General features: G+C 44.2%; 1 protein-coding gene across 3 annotated transcripts in view; it reads right to left on the bottom strand.

Annotated features, from left to right (window-relative positions):
• The window catches only part of sbf1 (SET binding factor 1), a 43,833-nt gene that overhangs the window by 3,848 nt on the left and 16,325 nt on the right, over positions 1-23,660 (bottom strand). Inside the window, exons 6-41 of one of the 3 annotated variants that reach the window (XM_063905988.1) lie at positions 23,016-23,045; positions 21,209-21,314; positions 19,997-20,129; positions 19,797-19,905; positions 18,259-18,372; positions 14,648-14,725; positions 14,412-14,525; positions 13,778-13,906; positions 13,590-13,688; positions 13,243-13,450; positions 12,527-12,639; positions 12,278-12,427; positions 11,946-12,014; positions 11,683-11,841; positions 11,312-11,556; positions 10,240-10,412; positions 10,085-10,158; positions 8,690-8,882; positions 8,412-8,539; positions 8,130-8,305; positions 6,280-6,416; positions 5,542-5,749; positions 4,538-4,734; positions 4,261-4,398; positions 4,081-4,176; positions 3,820-3,894; positions 2,963-3,135; positions 2,421-2,597; positions 2,225-2,326; positions 1,962-2,147; positions 1,761-1,887; positions 1,534-1,664; positions 808-1,152; positions 426-631; positions 255-342; positions 26-157 (exon numbers count right to left, since the gene is read on the bottom strand). In XM_063905988.1, the coding sequence (XP_063762058.1) occupies positions 26-157; positions 255-342; positions 426-631; positions 808-1,152; positions 1,534-1,664; positions 1,761-1,887; positions 1,962-2,147; positions 2,225-2,326; positions 2,421-2,597; positions 2,963-3,135; positions 3,820-3,894; positions 4,081-4,176; positions 4,261-4,398; positions 4,538-4,734; positions 5,542-5,749; positions 6,280-6,416; positions 8,130-8,305; positions 8,412-8,539; positions 8,690-8,882; positions 10,085-10,158; positions 10,240-10,412; positions 11,312-11,556; positions 11,683-11,841; positions 11,946-12,014; positions 12,278-12,427; positions 12,527-12,639; positions 13,243-13,450; positions 13,590-13,688; positions 13,778-13,906; positions 14,412-14,525; positions 14,648-14,725; positions 18,259-18,372; positions 19,797-19,905; positions 19,997-20,129; positions 21,209-21,314; positions 23,016-23,045 (5,118 nt within the window). The remainder of the gene's footprint in view (positions 1-25; positions 158-254; positions 343-425; positions 632-807; positions 1,153-1,533; positions 1,665-1,760; positions 1,888-1,961; positions 2,148-2,224; positions 2,327-2,420; positions 2,598-2,962; positions 3,136-3,819; positions 3,895-4,080; positions 4,177-4,260; positions 4,399-4,537; positions 4,735-5,541; positions 5,750-6,279; positions 6,417-8,129; positions 8,306-8,411; positions 8,540-8,689; positions 8,883-10,084; positions 10,159-10,239; positions 10,413-11,311; positions 11,557-11,682; positions 11,842-11,945; positions 12,015-12,277; positions 12,428-12,526; positions 12,640-13,242; positions 13,451-13,589; positions 13,689-13,777; positions 13,907-14,411; positions 14,526-14,647; positions 14,726-18,258; positions 18,373-19,796; positions 19,906-19,996; positions 20,130-21,208; positions 21,315-23,015; positions 23,046-23,660) is intronic. The other 2 variants (XM_063905990.1, XM_063905989.1) reach the window with 2 other exon arrangements.

Here is a 23,660-nt window from a genome sequence, read left to right as displayed (position 1 = left end):
ATACTATATGCATTTCTGGACTCACATCAAAGAAGGCTTTCTCCTCGATGTTTTTCGGCGCTCCCATGGCCGGCGTTCCCGGGTAAACAGACTCGACGTCGGCGAGTTCGATCACTCCTTTGCACTCCTTATCCTGCCGGCTCTCGTAGTATCTCAGCTGCAGGAGGAGGCACAGAGTATAAACACATGGATCTAACGGGGGGTGACTTTGAGCTTCCAACATGAAATCTGATTAACGTCCCGCTCCTCGTTACCTGATGTTTGGTCTTGTCCAGCACGAACCACCGGGGTTTCCAAGGTTTCAACAACGCGCCTCTCTTGTACAGGATGCCTTCGAAGCTCCTGAAGGGGAAGGGAAGATGTTAGCATGAATGTATTTATCTATATTCGGATTTCTTGAATGGCTCCCGTCCCTCGGTCCCGACCTGTTCTCGCTCTCGGTGCTCTGGAACTGGCTGTACAGGGTGCTGGTGCTCGGCCGCCCGGGCACCGGGGTGGAGGTGGCACTGGCCTCGCAGTCCAGGGCCAGGTTGATGGAGGAACCCGCGCCGCTCTCCTGCAGGTAGACGCCCTGAGAGCGCCGCTGGTGGCTCAGGTTGGACGACATGAGCAGGGAGCTGGAGAACGACGGCTGCGGAGGGAGGAGGGAGGGAAAGGATTAAGGGAGGGACGGAAAGAGTCTTAGTTTGAGGCCTACATCACTCACTGCATTCTGCTTTCTCAACACAAGGTGTCAGTGTAACACATCTCCGTGTCCTCACATCCTGTTCAAATCCTCCTGTTGGTAAATAATAAACACATGTTTACCTTGCTTTCCAGTTTGGTCTCCGTCCTCTGCGTGCTCTTGATCTTGTCCCACGTGTCCTTCCACTTCTCTGACGTCAGGCCAAGCTCCGCCTCCAGACTCTGAAGGTCCTGCAGCAGCTTGGTGATGGCGTCGGGCACCGCCTTGCTCAGGCTGTCGTAGCACGGCCACACGATGCGGCGCTGCGATTTGGGCCCGGCGCTGTCGGGCTTCTCAGCCGTCTCCTCGGCGACTCGCTCCTGCCGGCCCCTCAGCTCCCAGTCGTACGACGGCCCCTCCGACAGCGTCTCCTCCACGTAGAAGTCCCACACCTTCAGGTTGGAGTTGAAGGTGTACGGTCGCAGCACCTGGAACAAGCAAGGACTCTTTTACAACTCATACAGTGTCAAGAAAAAGCCTTTCTCCCTTTGGAATTTCCTGGTGTAATGCATCAATTGATCATAAAATGTGATCTGATCTTCATCTAGGTCACAAGCATGGACAGACACGATGTGCTAAAGCTAAAAACACATGCATGTCTTTGAACATGTCTCTTTAATGAACACAACTATTAAAAGTGTTGCTCGCTGCTGGAAAAACTAAACAACCCTTGGATTTAACAACTGGAAAAACCTCAAGTAGCTCCAGAAGAGTCCTTTGTTTTGATGCTTCTATAAGCCTTTGTTGAATGTGAAAGAATGTGTGTGTGTGTGTGTGTGTGTGTGTGTGTGTGTGTGTGTGTGTCTCACCTCGTCGTCTTCAGGAGAGAACATGTAGTTGTAGAAGACGGGTGTTTTCTTGTTGAGTCGGTCGATGTAATCCCACACAGACTTACACACCTGCGTGCTTTTCCTCTCGCCCTTCTCCTCGTACAGCACTCCTACACACACACACACACACACACACAGTTAGTCAGAAACACACACACACTCTGCATGTGTACTATTTATGATAAACTACAGAGGAGGGTTCTTACCCAGCTCGATGCGCTCGTAGTCCGAGTCCAGCAGGAACGTGCGGAAGCGGTTGGAGACGTAGTGATACGCCAAGAACTTCAGGTAGTACTGACTGAACTCGAACTCCATGGGGAACTGCAGGTGGATCTAAAGGGAGGAGGAGGACGTTAGATAAAGTCCAGTGTTTTAATTCATCTGCCCCCGACACGCTGCAGACTGACCTGATGCACGCAGTCGAGGAACTGCAGGAAGACCGGGGTGAAGCCGCTGTTCTGGCTGCCCAGCGTCTGCGCTCCTCTGTGGCTGAACCTGTGGCCGAACGACAGCCACTCCTTCTCCACCAGCAGCCGGAAGCCGTCGAACGTCCGGTAGTACGGGTCGGAGAGCAGCTGCACCAGCGACACCACCTGAGCACACACACCACGAGAGCTCAGCCTCGTTCACACTCACAGGACTCTCATCAGGACTAAAGTCTGAGTCTAACCTGCGTGCTGACGTCCCAGCCGTCCTCCAGGCTGACCATGACGGACGAGCCGGTGTCCAGAAGCTCCACCACCAACACCGACACCTGCAGCACCCTGTGGAGCTACACACACACACACACACACAGACACAGAGTCAGAATAACCCTCTGAAGGGGACGGAGAGACGGTGGATGTGCCGCAGCAGGGGGAACTCACCAGAGCCATCCACTCGGACTCCTCCAGGCAGCGCAGGAAGCTCATGTTGGGGTCGCAGGTGGAGGAGCTCGGCACGCAGGCCTTCATCAACTTCTTGAAGCTGTTCTTCACCTGCCGCACGTCACACACCTCGATGGGGACCACCTCCCACTGCTGGAACGAGTCCTGCTTTCCTCCCTGAACACAACGGAACCACAAAACACATTGTTTAGAAGCACTGCATGTCCTTTTCTATCCACTAGAGGGCTCTATATGAAACCAGTAAGAGATACGGAGTTTGGAGGGGTTGTAGAGCAGCGTGGGTTCATCTGGTTTGGCAAAATCCAGATGAAGTAAAATCCTTATTCTGGGTAAAAAATGGGTGCAAAATCAACAAAATCTAAATAAACTATGATAGAAATGAGCGTCACAACTGGATGAATGTCAAACGATGATGCATCTCTAAAAGCAACTCAGGAAACCAGATTAAAGCACCGTTACTTAAGTACACGCCTCGATAAACTACACAGGCCCAGTCATGTTGAGAGTGTGTGAGGGGTCACCTTTAGCTGGGCCTTGTCCCCGATGATGTAGAGGTAAGCCTTCTGCTGACGGAGGAACAGCGGCTCGCTCGGCCCCCCGTTGGGCTGTGGAGACTCTTTGCTCGCCAGGCGGTTCCCCACGTCCGGGTTGTAGGTGCTGAGACGCCCGCTGCCCCGGATACTGCCCCATTTACCTGCCACACACACACAGAGAGTAGAGTCTTTAAAGGAACATGGGACAGACTCATCAGAGCTCAGGAGGAAGCGTATTCATCGTCAGTGTGCTTCCTACAGCTCGGAGTCCCAGCAGGAAGCAGAGAACTGTAGTTTGGTACACCTAAAAAATGAATAATGTGTATACCGGCCTCAAAGCTAGCTGATATGAACCGTTTCAGGCGTCTCAAATTCATCCAAAGCACTACATTTCTCATCTTCCTGCTAGTTTGATTGTCCAGCTGCATCTGAATATCGAAGAGTAATTCAAACAAACAAACAAACAAACAAACAAACTACTAAACATCACAGTTATCTTTTTAAACAGCCGTTAAGTTCACACAGACATCTAAACATGTCTAACAGCCATGCTGCTCAATGAGGCAGAAATGACCCGGCCCAGTCTGCAGAAACGTAGCTCAGTGAGTGACAGCTACATGACGGCGACACACAGCTGACTGCTGCGGACATTCAACAGAGAGAAGAAGAATCAAACGGAGAGGACAGACAGGACGGCATGCACAGCAGCAGCTCTCTGATGGAGACAGACCGTTAGTCTGCAGAGGAGGAAGCACGCTCTCAGGAACCACAGCACACACACAGACCATTCAAGAGATCTGATTTGATTAGAAAAGGAGGGGAAGGGGGGGCAGGGCCTACTGTACCTCTAGGGGGGTTCCTGGCCTTGCTAGAACCTTTGGCCTGAGAGAGGGAGATGACTTTCGCCCTTTGACCCAGAGCTGAGGTCAAACGACAGAGACGCCAGTTAACCAACAGCACCACACCATGGAGGATGTTCACACACACACACACACACTTATATCATGTGCAATAATAATGAGGTACATAATCTGCTGTGACTGTAACTGTTTTTAGGAACCAGGACGGAGGAAGTGAAGCTGACAGACGAACTAAAGGAGTCTCACCTCCTCTGCTGAACGTCCCGGGAACGTCCTCCTTGGTTCCCATCACCTGCTTCATCAGAGCGCCGATCTTAGGCTGCCTCAGCTTATCTGAGGAGTCTGCGGATGGAAGAATTAAAGAGTCATGAACCCTGAATCCATGTGACAGCAACAGGTCAGGTGAGCATGCGTCAGCCCACTTACCCGAGGTGCTCATGTGTGTCGAGGTGAAGCCGCTGAGTGTGTTCCTGCCGCTGCTCTCGCTGTAGGAAGGCATGGAGCTGATGATGGCCTGCAGGTACTTCTCCTGCTCCAGGCTGGTGGAGTCGGCCTGTGACGGGCCTGCAGGAGAGAACACCATCAAACCGTTATTATTCAGGGAATAATGAGGGTGTTCTTGTTGTACAGGTAACGTTTTTTGCCATTTGAGCTGATAGAGATGGCAGTTGTGTCCAGGTGATATCCAGATGTTTGCTTCTACCTGAGGCCTGGGCGTTGGGGGACTTGAAGAAGCCCACCACCCCCTTGGCGTGGAGCCCCGCAGAGCGCAGCAGGACGGCCTTGGTTCGTGAATTCCTCCAGCAGACCACGGGGAAGCGGTTCTGTCGGTAGCAGCGGCAGATTCTCTGGATGGTCGTGTCGGGGATACTCTGAGGCACGATCAGGAGGCCGGGGTAGCTGTGACACACGCACACACACACACACACACACAGACACACACAATAATAATAATTACTATGTGTGATAATTACAATAAATATAATAAATAATCGGTCCCTCTCAGAAAGATAAAGGAAGGAATAAGACAAAATTAATAAATATAATAAAATATTAAAACCCATAAAATAAATAATAATAATTAAATAAATAAGCAATAAGAATAATAACTAATAAAAAGCAATTTAAAAAAAGGTTGTCATTAATAAAACTGTAAAATAAATCAAATAAAAAAAAACCTATTAAATAAATAAAACAATAATAATTAAATATATAAGTAAAAAGAATAATAAGGATTACAAGTCCAATTTAAAAGGGGGATTTTGCAATCAAAACTATAAAATAAATAAATAATAAAGATTAAAAGACCAATTTAAAAAGGATGTCCCTAAAAAGCTGTAAAATAATTACAAATAAAAACCTATAAAATAAATACAAATACAAACCTATAAAATAAATACAAATAAATAAAAACCTATAAAATAAATACAAATAAATAAAAACCTATAAAATAAATACAAATAAAAACCTATAAATAAAATACAGATAATAATAAAATAAATAAGTCATAAGAATAATAAAGATTAAGCCAATTTAAAAAGGATGTCGCTAATAAAACTATAAAATATACAAAAAATAAATAGGAAATATGAAGAGACCAATTTAAAGGGGATGTAAATAAAAAGCTTGACTAAAAATATACGTCTTAAGGTGTCCTTTAAATATGTCGTCAATCTGACCCCTGACCTCTCCACAGTTCCCTCTCACCTCCTGCAGACGGTGTACATGCGGTTGACCGTGGAGATCCTGAACGGCTCGTTTTTGGATCTCGTCAGGCTGTTGCTGAGCGTGCCCAGGCCCAGGCGCTGGTAGTCACGGCAACAGGCGCGCTCCACGACGTTGCTCATGGTCTGTCGGTCGGACGAGCGCATGGTGGAGGAGAGGGTGAGCGAGCTCTGGTCCACTTCCTCCGAGACTGTGGAGGAAAACGGGACGACTTCAAAAACATTTTCACTACTTTAATGTAGTTTTATTCAAAGCTAAGGGTGAGCGGGGCTCTTTAGTAAATGTGATGTGTGCAAAATGGCAAAAGGCAAAGAAAACTAAGCAACTTCTAAAGTTTATAGTGGATTTTTCTAGAGAGATGTTCATGTCGCTGCTGAAAAACTTCATTTGAAACATTAGAAATAGCTTGAAAAGGTTATAATATAGATGTATTCTGCAGTTCAATAAAACATATTGGGATGTTTTAGTGCACTTACAATAGAAAACATGTTGTATACACAAGCATTGAAGAAGTGTGTGCATTAAATTAGTCAAATTAGTGTAAATATATCACTTAAAGCTGGTAAAACATGGTTAAGTTGATGTTTAGTTGCTAGAATTAGTTAAAATGGCATATTAAATGTGTACTGAGAGCAGCTTAACAGCAATTTGGTCTGATGTCAAGCACAAGTGGATATATGACAGGTAAAACAAAACAATGCAAATTAAAAGCAACATTACCTGAGATCTCGTCCTCATCGAGCTCCGACTGGAAGCTGCTCCTGTTCTCCCAGGTGGGGGGGGAATACTTCTTCCTGGTCACGTACTGCCGGCCGATCGTCCTCTTGGCGCTCTTCACGAGGTTTTTAGAAAGCGTCCTGATAAACGAGATGGAGAAAGATAAGAAAACATTGATCATTTCTTCAGATTAACCCCCGTGCTGCTCCAACAATATCTTATCCACTTCCTGTTGTGTCTTTAAGCTCTGAAATGTGCATCTGAATTTCAAACACCTCGTTATAATCAGCAGTCATGAATTCTCTGGTGTGTCGCTGCATAGCATGCCTCTCGGCCACAGTGTGAGTTACTGGTCTGAATGGAGATTTGTACTTGAGCTAATGGAACAGATTTTCCACTGATGAATTATTCATATTCTCTCATGCTGCTTCCATGTGTGTGTGTGTGTGTGTGTGTGTGTGTGTGTGTGTGTCACATTGTGGCTAGAACATGCAAGAATACATCATGCAGTAACTTCCATTTTTGGCTTCCTTACGTCACTATGAGATTACGCCTAAGGTCGCTTTGACTCAAATTATTACACCAATCTCTTCTGAATGATATCCTTCGAAATGTTTCACACATCGTCCTGCAGAGGTGATGCATCATGTGGACGACAAAGCTCAGAGATTCTATGAGCTTCTTCCCACCTGAGAGCACGTCTCCACTCTCCAGCTCGATGCATAGCGCTGAGGAAGGAGTGACTACACATGCTGGCAAGTCTTCGGCTGCAGGAAAACCTCTCTCCTTGTGCACACATTGTTCAGCCAAATCGAGCTTTTGTTTACAAGCTGACATGTACTTATGTGGCTTTTGGTTTGTGCAGTTTTGTAACTTAAGCTAGGAAAAGTTTGAAATATTTAAAGGGCAAAATAAATCCCCAAAAGACGATAACCAGTCTCATTGTTGTGTAATTTAATATGCCGCTCAAACCGCTGCTGGACCGTCTGTGAATGACGCAATGCAGTCCTCAGTCTGCACATCAATGTGATCCAAGCACCATGTGAAAACACTTCATCTTTAGCAGAGGCTTGGCACTGGACATCAGACAGAGAGCTAGCAATCACGGGGCATAAAGAGACATTAGAAAAATGGCTGACTCCTCACATCCTGCATCGCACAGGCTGTCGTGTGCTCGTCAATTTTCGGTTTAGAAAGCAACAAAATCCTTGCCTTAACCCTAAGATTAAACATACAGGAGGCCTAACTCCTTACTGTAGCTGAGAGGCTAGCAGTTAGCAATGAGCTAAGTATAAAACGAGTCTGAATCGGCCTCTGCAGGCTGTGTTTTCTCTGTGTTGTGGCTACAGACGTCAGTTTTGGAGCCACAATGTAATTAGCGAGAACTTTTTGAGAAAGCCAATCTGGAACTAGAAGACCTGTCTACATTTATAGAGTGACTGTGGGCTTTTCAGTGAGGCTGAAATGCAATATAGTTGTTCTAAATACTGTAAGTGTTGCTGGAGTTTCAACCACTTATTTCATGTATATGTTGAGATGTTATGTCCCTTTTATTCCAAGTAATTGTACCTCTGTTATCTGGAATATGTCTTCGATTTTAACCCGTCAGTGATCAAATCTGGCTGCGTCAGGGTTTAAAACACACTCGCTTAAACAAGTCTTTGGATTCACCACAAAGGTTATAGAGTACACTTGCTCAACCTCTACTCTTGCGCACGAGGTGTAAAGGAACAGCTTGGTAAATGCAGAAGCTGTGGCAGATATCATGTCAGTTCCTTCTTAAACACAGTGCTGAGCTGCTGGTTCTTTGGAGCAGATGTGTCTTAGTTTTTTCAGTGTCTCTGGTTCCTTACTTGAGCGACTGGTTCTTGTCCTTGGTCTTGTGCTCCACCACCAGCTTGCCGCACTGCCCCACGGTGAAGGCGAAGGTGCCCTGGACGTGCTGAGGGTAGCGCAGCTTGTGCATGTGTTTCCTGAAGACCTCGGCCAGGTCCGACGCCACCTCCTCGTCGAACGCGATCTTAAGCAGCTACACACACACACACACACACACACACACACACACACACAGATAAACTATGAAATCAGAGCTCGATAAGAGAAAGAAAGGAGTAAGAGAGGCTGGGTATTTGTACCTGGAAGGTGCAGGAGCGCAGCTGGAGCCCCTCCTGGACAAACTGGTCCATGGGTAACGTGACGGAGATCCTCTTCTCCTTCGTCAGAGAGGCGATGGGGAAGGAGCGAGTCACCACCTGCTCCCCCACTGCAGGGAGAACAGAGTGTTAGTTGTTATTAATGTGTGTGTGTGTGTGTGTGTGTGTGTGTGTGTGTGTGTGTGTGTGTGTGTGTGTGTGTGTGTGTGTGTGTGTGTGTGTGTGTGTGTGTGTGTGTGTGTGTGTGCAGCCTCTCTCACCCAGAGGGTCGTTTGGCGTTCCCTTGAAGATGAGCCGGTACGTGGTGAGGAAGATGGCGCCCTCAGCGGGGAGCAGAGGCGGACCTCCCATCAGCCCCGTTGCTTCCTCCCGGCCGTCTGGGATCAGGTGGACCCGCATGCCGTCCATCACCAGCTCCTCACCCGGGAGGAGGGTCGGCCTCAGCAGCTTGGGCTGAGAGAGGGAGAGAGAGATGAAGATAAGATAAGATGTTCTCTATTCATCCCAGATTGGCAGGACAAAACACAGGCATTGCAAATAATTACATATTTACTCGACTTTCTAGGAAAGAAACTCTGAACTGCATGCTGTTTTGTTTGCTCAGCAGTAATCCAACACTCCTACAGTTTATATATCTCACTACCACACAACCACTGCACTCGCCATGCATTCACAACCATGCTGCAGTTACTGGCTGGCTGATAACCAGCACTGTTTGGGGAGGTTAGAACCAGAAATGAGGTTGAAATGATTGTTAAATAACACGCAACAGGATCTGGATTGGTCGGATCTTGTCAGAGAGGAGGACAGCTGTGGTGTGAGGATCCAAAGCTTCATTACAGGACTTTGTATTTTAGACCAAAAGGCCTCTGTGTGTGTGTGTGTGTGTGTGTGTGTGTGTGTGTGTGTGTGTGTGTGTGTGTGTGTGTGTGTGTGTGTGTGTGTAGCTGGCTTGGTCCTCCGGCTCATTATGTCACTTCCTGTCCGCCAGCGAGGCCTTCCTCAGGAATTTCACCTCCGATAGGAAGTAGGAAGTTACAGGCCTGTTTGCTAATCTGTTACACAACACCTAAAGCCACACATGTTCGACTCCAGCTGAAGCGCACAGCCTCCATATTTGCGAGGCTGTGAGCATATGGAAAGCTGGAAACTATTTGGTCTGTCGTTTGATTTGTTGCAGCTCTAATTCTCGCAGCTGAACAAGGCGCCTCTTTCTCTCTGAATGAACTGCTGAGGCTGTAAAATGCTCAGCTGACACTCTCATATCTGAGGTCTGAACTGATCCTGTGTGCTCATGACTTGAGCTTGCACGCTACAAAACAAAAATCGGAATAAAAGGACATCTCGAGGGCAGAGGGAGGGAGCTGGAAAGACATCTTTTGGGATGTTCCCTCACTATTTAGTTGGGAGTAGCCTCTCTGCAGGCAGGACTAGCAGCACCCTTCAGACTGAAGGCAGCAAAACAACACCGGGGGGGGAAGAGCAATCACCCAGCATGCACTGCTCCGGGGTGCTGTGAGTCACACGCTTCTGTCTCCGAGCGGACAGACGTACCTGCCGTGACACTGTGAGCTGCGGGGATTGGTGGAGAGGGGAGTGGGCGGGGCTTCTGCATGGCCTTTGTCCAGCGGAACGTAAAAAACGGAATTGGTTACCTTTTGGATCGGAGGCAGCCTCTTACTCTCCCTGTGGACTGCGTCTAACGTCTCGATGTGCATCTGAACGATGTCTGCGGGGAGACGGAGGAGAGATGACTGCAAGGTTCAGGATTTTTAACTCTCTAGCTTGAGGTGAGAGGAACCGTGGGTACCTGGGATCATGGTGTGCAGGGCCTTCAGGTGCTCGTTGGTCACGCCGCTCTCGTTGCACACTTTGTCCACGAAGCGGTTGATGAAGCGCACCACAGAGTTAGCCACGTCGGAGCTCTCGGCGTCCTCGAAACCGCTCTCTGTGTCGTAACTCTCCGCCATGCTGCCTGCAATACTGCCAAACAGGAAACACAGAGAACCAGTGATTTACACTTCAAAAGCTCTAAATCTTGCAGAGTATTTCTCCAGTATCTAGTCAGAATATGTCTTTACGTTTGATATAAGACGTCATAACTTAAAAGAAACAATGCAGTGAGATATAGCGTCTTTGTTTTTAGCATCTTACAACAGTCCGGACAACATGGCTGCTGACTGGTTTGGAGCTCTATGCCAGTCTTTGTTTCACCCAAATAGACCGGTTAAAAACGTAGAGACGATCTAAAGTTCATACAATAATTCAAGTACGAAAAATGGAAACGCATATTTTAATATCTTCGCCGTGTTTGATTATTTTACGGAGAGGAAAACGATGCTGGAAACTTTAGACCCTGCTCAACAGGATGCAAGAGAGACGAATAGAGACAGCGATTGAAGAAAAGTGATGGACAAACATTGATAATTGAGATATAGTTAGATAGATTTAGAGTTTTGAATACAACACTCTGTCTCATGGTTGACAGAACTTTGAGTAATGAGTGAAAAACGCCTATGGATGCACCTGCTATTTGTTCATAAAAGGTGTGTATGGTTCATGATACCTCAATCAAACTTTTACATTACCACAGTGACATCCCCTGTATATATTTCCAGCTTGTTGTTTGTGTTAAATAATATCATTTTCAAAACCCTTATTTACGTTTTTTGTGTGATTTTGGGTCCAAAATGTTCAAACAGTATGTCAAAATGAAAGGAATAACTATCAGGTTATATAGGTGAGGTTGTCCCAAAAAGATACCAAACATTGACATGCTTAACATTTCTTAATGGGGTTCAGTAAGACAAATCAAGAGCTTTTTGGACATTAAAGCATGCGGACATGTCCCAGTAGAGACACTAGCTCCCAGCTGCCGGTACCTGTTGGTGACGTAGCTGTTGCTGACGCTCTCCACGTCCCCGAGGCCGGTGCTCCTCAGCAGCCGGTTCTTGCTGGTGTCGAGCGGCAGCAGCAGGTAGCTCATCCGGTTGGCGTAGTGGATGGCCTGACTGAACACCGTGCTCTCCTCCTTCTGCACGCGCTCCGTCTGCATCTCCTTCCCGAGCGTCGGCCACAGCCGGCTCTGCTCAGACGCCAGCTCCAGGGCGCTGATCTCCTGCTGCTCCTGAGGACAAATATAAAGGTTGATGATCAATCATTTCCAGAGGGAATGACACGCCACTCAGCAGGAGGAGAAGTTTTAACCATCATTCATCTTCACTGTAGGAGCATATTAAGGGAGTTTGCTCACAGAGTTCTGCTGCTCCCCCTCCTCCGCCTCCAGGTACAGAGCTCGGATGTGGCTCTGGACGTCGCTGTAGAACATGGCCTCCCAGAACTGCATCGTGGTCCACACCATGTGCTCCTGAACGCAGCTGTAGGCAAATTGAGTGATGCCGGCGCCCATTTTCTGTCAGACAAACAAAGGAGGAGACGTTAATGAAGGAGAAAACGCAGTCTTTAATTCGTCTTCAGACCAAGACTCGTTCAGTTCCGACGCATGAATGAACTCACCCTGCAGAAGGCCGTGACCAGGGGAAGGAGCGCCGCTGCAATACCGTGCTCATCTATATGTGAGCAGTCCTGAACAAGAGCAGAAGACACCATGAAACTTCATTCAAACGTTTACTTTTCATTATATCTGCTTTAAAGTACGTGTTCCTCATACTGTACTTCTTTAAACACTACATAAGTGTTCATCTGGAACACAGCTAGATATCTGACGCTGGACCTTCTAAATGAGCCTCAGTAAAGACTAACTAATACTGTGGTTGATAATGAACGCATGTACCTGAAGCATCCCTTTTTATTACACCCTTCATTCTGGTGGTATGGTGCAGCCCTACCTGTAAGGTGCAGTTCATCATCCGGACGATGTAGTCGAACTGCTGGTCGTCCAGCACGGCTCGGTTCTGCAGGACGTGTTGATTCAGCTCCTGGGTCAGACAGATGCGTGCTGCCCGGCCCTTCAACGCCCGCAGCACGGCTGGCATCAACTGGACAGAGGAGAGAGGACAAAGACATCTTTAAAACAAAAGTTCTGAAGGGAAAGACACCAAAGAAGCGACGATGAACGGGCGTTTTGTCTCTCTCACCTTCTTGGCCTCCAGCATTTTGTTCTCAAAGATGTAGGTGATGCAGTTCCTGACGACCTCCAGTCGGCGGGCGCTGTTCGCCATCACGCTGCCGTTCCTGTCCACCGTGTCTCCTGTGGAGAGACAGGTGATCAGACGATGATAAATCACTGCAGCACAGACCCTCATTAAACACACGCTGAGAGAGACAGACTGCCAGGGGGAAAGCTCACACAGGAAGTTAAAGGCGGCATAAATAAAGAAATCTAACCGAGAGTTTTACCCAAAATAAAACAGCTGAGGTACAGGAAGCAAATCTTTAGCAGGGAATAATTCTCCAAAGTCCAGGGGAGTGTTCAATAATTCAACATATAACTAACGATGGTTCTTCCTGTTTTCCCTGGTTAAAAAACAGATGCTTGTGCAATATATAAATTAAAACCAGGTGCACAAAGCAACCAGCGCCCGAAAACCACCTTCTGATTAAAAGCATGAAGACGATAAATTATGAGAAATTTGATATAAACAAAAACAGCTCGAGAACAAATGTCTCTTTAGAAAATAAAACTATTAAAATAAATAAATAGTTCCAACAATCCAAAAATACCCCAAATCTGGTGCCTTAAAAACACACTTTTGTACCACTTTTTTTTTTTGTTCAAATCATGCATACACATGTTTTTTATCCTATCTCAAGACCTGAAATCAACCAGATTACGATTTATCTCGTGACTCACCCAGTGGGGGTCCGGACGGCACCATGCCCTTGACCTCTGCTTTGACCACGGGAGGAGCGGTCTTCAGTTTGGAGGCAGCGTGGTCGATGAAGAGCTGCACGACCACATCGTCCAGCGCCGGGAACGGGGTCTGACTCTGAGAGCCGCTCTGGCTGCTTTCTGACGGCCGCTGGACTTTGTGCATGGCAACAGCGGGGTAAGGGTTCTCCTGGAGGAAGTAGATGGAGAAGTGGTTAGTTTAAGGCAACAAAAAAGTTGCTAAAATACAAAATAAACGGAGGTATTAGAGACAGAACAATCATGAATAATAATATAATAACTGTTATGTGTTTTATTACAGAGCATACATTTTTGAAGAGCAGCTCGGCCAGCTCCCTGACGTGGCTCAGGACTTTCTGTGGACACGTCTCCTCCTGTCGTATCCGCTCAACGTGATTGGCTACCAGCTGTGGAAACGAGACATAAAAGCATCCTTTTAAATATCCGACCCACGTATGTTTAATTAAAACTGCGCACAGTGTCCCGACAGACTCACGTCATCGAACAGGTCCGTGGCTCTGTAAGGAGGACCTCTCTCCGACACGAAGCCGGCGAACGCCATGCCGTCCAACACCTTCATCAGGAAGTCGTCCTCGGTCAGCGACCTCTGACCCAGGAAGGCAGCCTGAGGAAAGAGTTACACTGATGTGAGGGGGCTTCTTGCAGGAAACTCTGGCACTGACCTGACTTTGAACCCTCCAGGATGCTAAATTTATGTAGACATTACTCAGAGGTCTGTATCTCAGAACGCGAAGGTCCAAAAAGGATTTTTAAAGCTATGCATGAATAGAGTCCCTTATTGTCAAGAAAAGGTCCGTTTGATAGTGTGTTTTATCGTGGCTGACATTAAATTGATAGAAAACGAACATCTGAAGGTCAAGAAAGAGAGATCTTTACATGTAAACAAAGAGAAAAAAGGAGAGAGGACTAGGTTTGGGATGTTGGGACGCCAAAAGGGGACAGAGACTCCCAAATTGGCTACATGACCCGCCACTCTCTGGCTCAACAATCAGAGTATGATCACGTCGGACAAAGACCTATTTCTTTAGACTTTGTCAGGAGTTTTTATGGATAAAAAAGACACAGATTATTATTTGGAGTTGTAATTATATGCAGTCTTCTTTACGGACCTTATGGAAGCGGATCACTGGCTCTGGGTGAATGCGTATGATGTGTAAACACCAGCGGTAGCCCTGGAAGAGCCGAGCGAACAGCCACAGGAAAACCCCCCGGATCTCCTTATCCTGAAACACACGGTCAAGTTTGGGTCAGCATACACACACACACAGAAATTGAATAAAACCTGCCTTTCTGAAACATTTCTGCCTACAGTAGATGTCAGGTTAACAGCAGAGGGGTTTCTTACCTGGATCTTGAGTGCGGAGGGTTGCGTGGACAGCGGGGGAAAGGCCTGATCAGCGATTTCAAGCTCTGGATCCAAAACCTACAACAAAAAACAAAAAGCCTCCATCAATAACCGTCTCAATGCCTCTTAATTCTGGCTAATTGAATCTGTGGACTTTTAGTGACAGAAAAGTAATGTATGTCATGTTTTGTTTGCCACGTTTTGGAGCGTTTAACTTCTTCAACTCAACACTAATCAATACACAAATATGACAATCATTAAGTAATGATCTTTATTATCCAATGCAGTTATTTGTGCATTTTGAGGCCTTTAAATTGTTCTTTCGTAGCACAAAAACTTGATTCAATGTGGATTTTAAGTCAAAAGCTTGTGCCATAAAGAAGTGTATTCTTATTGACAGATTGGGCTACTTTAATTGTCTTCTTTAAAAGGCACAGTGGTATTATATCCAGAACACCATCAATGTTTTATAATACCTTGGAAACAGTTTTTGTTCTGAGGTCGTTGTATAAAAATGAATTCACTTAAAGTGTAGAGGAGGCACAGCAGCTAAGCCCGGACTCATGGTTGCTGTCCGACAATCTGCAGCATCATCCATCAAAGTAATTTCCCCAAAACCAGACTCTACGTTCCCCGGGGGGGGGGGGGGGGGGGACGTGTTTCAGATAATTAAATTGGTCGCTTCACAAACCCAAAAGTCAAATCTTCTTGTGTCTTGTTTCAGTAAGGAGAGATCAATCCGACATATGAGGGGACGACTGGCTTATATGAGGGTTATTCTCACGCTCATAAACCAGTGAACCCAGTTCTTTTTTCACGTTACAATACACAAGAGTGTCCAGGTTATAAGCCAAGAAACCTGCAGAGCAACCATTGACAGAACAAGACTGTAACACCACAAAAAAGGTGCACTGATCCCAATAAAATCCTTGTTTATGAGCTCAGTTTGCTTTGAGTATTGGCTGCGGGGACTGTGCACATTTTAACGGGACAGTAGGTCTTGAACTGGGTTTACAGATCCCTTTGGATGCTCTTTAAGGGTTATAACAATGACAAACTAAATCACAGGTTCGGGACCAAAACAAAGTCACCTTCACACACTTTTAATTGGCTTTTCCCCCCACAATAAACAGGATAAACAAAGATAAAAAATCTATTAAAAGGATATCATTAAGATAAAAGAACATCTGAATGTTGGGCCATACATTTTGGTCTCTGTGTGAGAAGATAAGAGGACAAGGTGAGTAACTCATCAATTACTCCAGGTTCATGTCAGAGATTCTTTCTTGAAAACTTGAAATAAACCTTGTTATTTCTCACTGGATTGGGTTGAAATGTGTACTGAACATTCACTAAACCATAAGAATAATTTGCAACATGTATTTATGTCTAAAAGAGCATTTTATGCAAATATAGAACTTATTGTAGCTGTTTTTACTTGATGTTTGGAGAGTGAGACTGTAAATTCAGCTTTTTAATTTGTTAGAGTAACAAAAGAAAGGACATTGCATTTGTTTTACCACAAATATTTCAACAAAAGTCTGTGGGAAGACCATGTTGGATTCCCTCCAGCAGCATCCAAACATGGCCTTGGCAGTGAGCGGTGATGCCAGCCTCTCCAGAACAAACACACCCACCCTCTGCCTTAGTAACATAACATCTGCAAGAGGTCCGCCTCTGTGCGACCAGCAGAGGGAAAGCCTAGTCCTTCACTTTGTGCCAACAGCTTACAGTAAATGCATAAATCAGAGTAATCAAATGAAAATGAATCACCGTGTTTTACATCACAACGGCAGCAAACAGAGCCGGCAATCCAGGAAGCAGTGACTCGGCGTTGTAAATACACACGTGGAAAGGATTTCCCCAAAACTGCAATCGAGTAGCTAGAAGCAATCCACTACTCTAGAGTTTGTTTTACGAGATTACGTTTCTGTTTGTATTCATTTCATAGTATTTGTCACCACTTGTGTCCGTCGCTTTGTTCCAGAACAACATCAACAACTACCGATGTTAGCATGCTAATGTTAGCATCGAGAGCTGCTAGCATCACGAAAGACTTATGTTTTCTGGTAATCATATCTACAAAAATCTACTCACATCCGCACACATTATTCAATACAGTGACTAAACAAACAAAGAAAGGCTAAGAGGGAGTAAATACTTTATATGAGTGCTTTATAACTCTATAAACCATTTCAATTAGATAGTGTGTCAGAGACATTTCATCAAACAGGAAGTTCATTGTACGATCCCATTATATGATTTGTATTTGTCTTCAATCATACAGTTCACAGCGTGTCCAGTAAAGGGATCATAAACTGAGTTTCCTGCACAGTTTTACAGTAACACCCGCCATGTGTTCCTGAACTACACAGAATCCACTAAAGGAAAAAGCAGGAAAGCAACGCAGGCATTCTGCAAATATCAATTAAGGAATAAGGAAGCTGTGAAATCATTTGTTTGCATTCAGATAAAAAGCATTTCTCAGAACGGGCTGGCACTGGAGTCCTGGAAGCTGCAATAAAGTGCATTAAAGGGATATGACTGGCAGTGATTGATATGAGCACAATGGTGCAGAGCAGGAATAGCACCTGATAGGACACCTTTACTACAACTGTGTATAACAAATCACATTCTGGCAGAGAAGTCACAGCTCCATAGTTTCTCTTTTGTTAATGGGACTTCACATTTTATATTTAATTTAATATGCCCTTTCCTCCATAAATAATATCCTTCTTTCATATTGTGTTAGCTGTTTCACTTCCATTTTGAGATGTTTATAATGTATAATTGTTTATTTTCTACTCTTTTCCATTTCTAGTTATGTGCAAGGCCTTGTTTTTAAGCTGCTGTAATGAAAAAACATCCCAATGTGTGATCAATGAAGTTTATCATATCTAATCTTACTCTGTGTGAGGTTGATAGGATTTTAATTACAGCATCGTGGCGCCAAGCGTGCAACTAAAATAACAAAAGACTCACCTGAAACTGTCTGTATGATTTGTAAAATAGAGTAAACTGCTTAAACGTGCAGTAAAAACAAGAAAAGCTTCCTGATTGTACTCAAACTACGGACTCACAGTTGCACGCTTTCACCAAACGGTCAACTAGCAGTCTAAAAGAAGTGAATGAGATATTTGAGATTTTTATGAAAGTTCCAGATGTTTTTGACGCTGTAATTATGGGTAATTTATTGTAGATTGATGAGCAACCTCGGCAAGTATGCATATCCCTATAAAAATGAATGCACAAGATATTTAAAGGGGCCCTATAATGCTTTCAACACAGGAACTTTAGCCTTTGCAGACCATTTACATGCACAGAAACCTATAGAACACTCTACAGGAAAGGGAAAACCCCAAAAAAGTATTTGACAAAACAAAGGAACAGAGCATTTTTATATATTCTATAAACACTTAACTTAAGTTGTATGTGTTTGACTTACACATAAATTAAATCCGCTACTGGAAAGTTCAACTACACAAAAAACAGTCTGAAAAAGGTTGAATATTGCTCTAATTTAAGCAACCAGCTGGATGTCAATGGGACTTCCCAGTACTCAGTAGCAGTGTGTGTGAGGTGTGTTTTGTGTGTGTGTTCAGGGCTCCTACCATGGAGAGCACGGTCTGGGTCTGCTGCAGGATCGGCTCCGGCAGCAGCGAGATGTGGACACACTCGGGGATTGTCACCGTGCCGCCGTCCAGGTCAGCGATGATCACGTCCAACTGAAAACACACACACACACACACACACACACACACACACACACACATTTCATCTCTGCCCTAAAAGGGACACCACAGACACGAGTATGGCGGCATGATTACTGCGACTGAAAGACAAACGGCGAGAGAGAGACAAAGTGGTCTCTGTCAGCGGCCGCTCATTACAGGACGCTCACCAAGCAAACACAGACACGTTTGACAGCGGTAAAGGCTGGCCAAATTATAACCTCTGACCCCCGACCCTGGCTTCATAAAGGACAAGTGACTGCCGTACAAAAACACAGCGGCTCGTTGTGATGTCTGACGATGGCTCCGTCAGGACGGCAGATACAGGAGGGTTCATTACACTTTCATCGAGCTTTAATAAGCAGTGTGTTTCTTTGATCAGCAGATCCTGACAGGGATTCTTGCCATGTTCACTGTTATCATTTAGCTTGGCAAAGTCTGTGAAAGAGCAGTGTTATTAAAAGACAGATGAAGCATTGCTTAACGGGTCAGCGAGAGTCTACATGAAACATCATCTGCACTGTAATCAAAACTCAGACCCATCTGTAGGGTGGATAACTGTGTCCTCCACCGTCAGATTTTTAAAAGCAATTACTGTCCTTTTTTTTGCCAACTGAAACTATTCATTTAACTTCTAACACCAAGAGTGCGTTATTTAAATCATATTTAATGTCTCACTGCTTGAAAATGACATACAGCGCATGCTGGGATGATAATTGATTAAAAGACAGTGCTAAAGGATTTTTAATACTACTAATACTAAACTAAGTCCATTATAAAGGTTGGACTTTTAGCAGCTGGAGGTTTTTTAATATTAATGTAAAACCCCTAATGTGGGATTTTATCAGGAACATTTAAAGCTTTTGACGACACAGAAAATTTAGATTTTGAAAGGATAAACGGCAAAAAATATTATACTTTTTAATTAAGTCAATTACAGAGACGACGAATGAGCGAGGAATCGATACAGCTGTGTGTGTGTGTGTGTGTGTGTGTGTGTGTGTGTGTGTGTGTGTGTTGCAAGTGGTTATTTGTGGGGGTGCTCACATGAAACTTTTACCAGACTAATTACATTTTATTTAACTATATTTCTACTACAACTAATAATAATATCAGTTGAACGCACTTATTATGGGTCGCTTTGGATGAAAGCATCAGCTAAATGTGATGTTATAATATTGACAATAATACAAAATTAAAATAATTAAAACAACAAAAATTGTAGGAATATAAACCTTAAAAAATGTAATAAATAATAACAACTATTAATTAAATACAAAACAAATAATAATTTAAATAAAGATAATAATTTAAAAAAGAATGAGTGATTATCGACTCCAATCAAGAGTTCAATATGTCTTATATCCTGTAAATACACAATAGCGTTGGTGTATCATGTGGTAGAGACAGGAACTCACCAGCTCTTGAGTCTCCGAGCGAAAGAACGAGTTGACCCCGATGATGAAGGGGGTGGGGGTGCTCAGCACTTCTAGTAGTTTCCCCGGCAGGATGGGAACGTAGGTGAAGCTGAGAGGGGAAACAAACAGGAAGAGATTCAGCACTGTAACCATCCTGCTGGACATCAGACAGCTGCGCGACCACACGCGTCCTGAAGTACCTGTATTTGAGGGGGAACATGATGGCCAGCAGCCCCCGGCAAGCGTCCGTCAGCCTCTGGTAGCTGCTGGACAGGAAGAGGATCTTGTGCTCCGTCAGGGCGGCGCAGAACAGATACAGAACGTTCACTATACCTGGAGGAAGAGAGCACAGGGGATGCTTTACAGGGAAAATCAGGGTCATATGAAGCACCAGAGGAAGTACTGAAGGTCCCACAAATACGGTGTACACACTGACCTAAACTCACCTGATGAACTCTCTTTAAACTGACATGTTTTAACTCGGTAAAGCCTCTTTGAGGGACCTGATGAAGCGCTTGATAAATCAAATCTATAATTATCATCACATTACTACGTCAATCATTTTTCCTGTCCTCAATTTGGCTCGTTGTTTACAAGAGTTTGTTTTTGCTCCCAACATGATGCCAGTATAAACTGAAAAGAGATTCCTACCATTGGCAGACTGAGGCATTGCACATTGTTTACAAAGCAAGAGAGTCAAATGATTTACATTTTTTTGTTGAGTTTATTTATTTATGTTTTATTCATTAAGGATATTTAGATTATTTCTGTAAATTATTATTTCTTAATAAATTGTTAATTGAAAAAGTTTATTTGCATTATTTTGGCATTTTTTATAATTATTAGTGGCATAAAATGATCTTTGGTTTGAATTTCTCTGTTGGGTATATGGCAAGCTCTAAAAATCTAATTGGACAAAGTTTTTATGTCAAATTATTGATTATTTGTTGAGTGGTTTTATTATATAATAAGTAAATTGCGCTTTGAAAAGGTTTATTTGCATTATTATCATCGGTATAAAATAATTAATAAATGACAATTTGCAATTATTCTAGGACTCATGTAGCTAGAAGTGCAGGTAAGTCGCCCAGTTGAATTAATGATACAATAATCTGCTGTAAATGAAAACTGAAACAACATTAAGGGGATTCATTGGTGGTTTTAATTCCACTATAACACATGTGCTGATTATTTAATAGTAAAGGTTGGGAAATGAACCAAATTGTCCAGTAAATCAAAGTCAAGTCACTCCTTTCATAAAAAACCTGATATGTTTTAGTGCAGTACTGCATTTATTGTAATATCATTTAGCAAATATGTGAGTTTGAGTCACCAAGCTAATCTGAACTAAACACTATTTGAAAGAGGTGCAGGTGCAGCATTATTCCCTCATTTATAATACTCATACTAACCGAGCTGTCTGAAGAGCTGCGCCACGGTGCTGCCGCTGACAGGAAGCGCGTCATCGATGGGAGTCTGGATAACTTGCCGGTCCCCAGCACCTAATGTGATCGTTCTCTACAGGTCGAGAGAGAGGGAGAGAGATTTAAAAGGGAGGTGAGAAACCCAAAGAACAAAGGGTGCTACTCCTTCCTTTTTTCCATCAGGGTTTCGAGAGTGAGGTTTAATCACAGGTGAGCGGAGAGCAGCGTGAGTCAGCGAGTGACGGAGGATCCCAGAAGCTTAGCAGGTACATCACAGATAAAACACACAAGCCATTCCAGCTGATCTGAGCCTCACTGCAGCTCAGCACCAGCAGCAGCCTTTGTGCCACACGGCAGGCGTCATGCGCTGCAGATTTTCCACTGCAGTGTCATGTAAGCGCGGGTGGGAAGCTGATTGATCAGAGGGAGTCTGCATGGATGATTCATTTAGGGCGTGAAGCGTGTCCTGGGGAGAAATTAACTTCTGGAAAAGGTTGAAAAGTGTCTTTCTCCAAAGCGCTGCTTATTACATGTATTTAATCCTGGACAAAAACAATCAATGACTTGAGTGTGGTTTGCATTAAAAGCTTGATTGGAAATGGGATTTATTTAAATGTAAATCAATAGAATATGGGCAAAATAAAACAGCACAGCTAAGCATGGCAGCACAACATGATGCCAATCGAAGCACGATCACATGAGACCAGGTCACAGTAACCCTTGTGCACAGGATTTCTAAAAAACATGCTATTTTTCCCTAGAATAACATTTCTGTACATGCTTTAAAAGCCCTCTTTTTGCACAAGTATTTGCTTAAAAATTCCAGACTTTGTGCATAAAAAAGCAAAACTAAATCCAATATCTGGAATAGTTGAAATCTGAGGTGTTGATCTGATCTTTATCTTGCCAGATGCTTCACCTATGTTCCCAGTCAGTGTGGCTGTGTGCAGCTGGGAAGTGGAGGACAGTGCAGCTTAACTTCATGCTCTCTACAGCAGCAGCAAACAGAGGCGAGCAACTCAATCCTGTGATCCAACATCTGATTATAAACTGTGTCTTATTCATCGTTTGGCTTTAATAATAATGTCAATTAAACATAATCATAACTGAAAGGCTTCAGACTTTGTATATAAACATGTCTGAAACTTCTAGAAACTGGAAATCCCCCTGAAGCGGAAGCTGCTAAAGGTAGTGAATATATCACAGCAGGACTTATAATAAGACATATACTAGACTTATAGCTGCATAATCTGCTTTTAAATTGGGTACTAAACAATTAAAAGCAACAACTATCAATCGGATAAATTCAATTAACCAGGAGATAATAATGCAATAATGGTTAAAGTACTTCTAAAAATGCTGTTGATTGTTGATGAAAATCCATAAAAATGTGGTGATTTTTATGGATTTTCTGATTTACATTTCAAAATAAAGTCGATATCTTTGGGTTTTTCCGAGAACAAGACTTTTAAAGACATCAGCTTGACTATTTACTAAAACCATGTATTACTGACCACCTTAACCTAATGCTAACGAAGGCTAAATGGGAGCCACTCTAAGTTGATGGGACACCCCTTACTCACACTCATAATTCAACGGGACAGCTGAGATGTTATAGGACCTTAATGATCAGATGTTGGTCACATATTGAGTTTGCATCCAAGCATTTTGATTGGTTCTCCTGCAGTGAGGAGCAGTGTGTGGACCGGCTGGTGTGGGGGGGGGGGGGGCTGTGGCAACAGAAAAAGGAATCTATGATTGGTAAAGAGAGGAGAATGAAGTCAGACCGGCGTACCAAACTCTCCTCCGTCTCCTCCTGGCCCGGCTACACAAGAACACACACACCATCACACACACACACACACACACATCCCGCAGGTTAGAAACAACAGGAGGGAGGGCTCAGAGAATCCTGAACAACGATGAGGCGAGAATGTCTTGCACGGCAAAACAAGGAAGCTGCACAAACAATAACATCACAAACTGCAAGATGACGGCTGTGTCAAAAAAAAGAAGGTTACATCGGGGGGGGGGACACACACACACACATGCAAAACAAAGTGTTGTGTGTATTGGCATTCAGCAGCACAACAACAGCAACAGATGCGTTTCATGTCTCTCTACTCCTTAATAAACAACAGGACATTTCGTTTCCATCATATACATGTATAGAGAGGGGTATGCAACTGCACCACACACACAAGCAAACTTTCTGTGTTCCTGTTTCATTAAAGACCCCCTCGCTGCACATTACCCCGCTTATTACGAGGTTGAACACTAAATAAACCAACAACTTGACAACATTTTGATTCAATAATGTGTTTTGCTTTACTAATAAAATAGAATCTGTTTAGAGAAATTCAGTCCAGCCCTTTTATTTATATTTATTGTACAGCTTACGAATACTCGATTCCTATTGGTCAATTGGACATTCTGGAAG

The sequence above is a fragment of the Eleginops maclovinus genome, chromosome 17, assembly GCF_036324505.1.
Source record: "Eleginops maclovinus isolate JMC-PN-2008 ecotype Puerto Natales chromosome 17, JC_Emac_rtc_rv5, whole genome shotgun sequence".
NCBI lineage: Eukaryota > Metazoa > Chordata > Actinopteri > Perciformes > Eleginopidae > Eleginops > Eleginops maclovinus.
The sequence above is the reverse complement of the archived record's forward strand: the minus strand, read 5'-3'. Positions and strand labels throughout refer to the sequence as shown.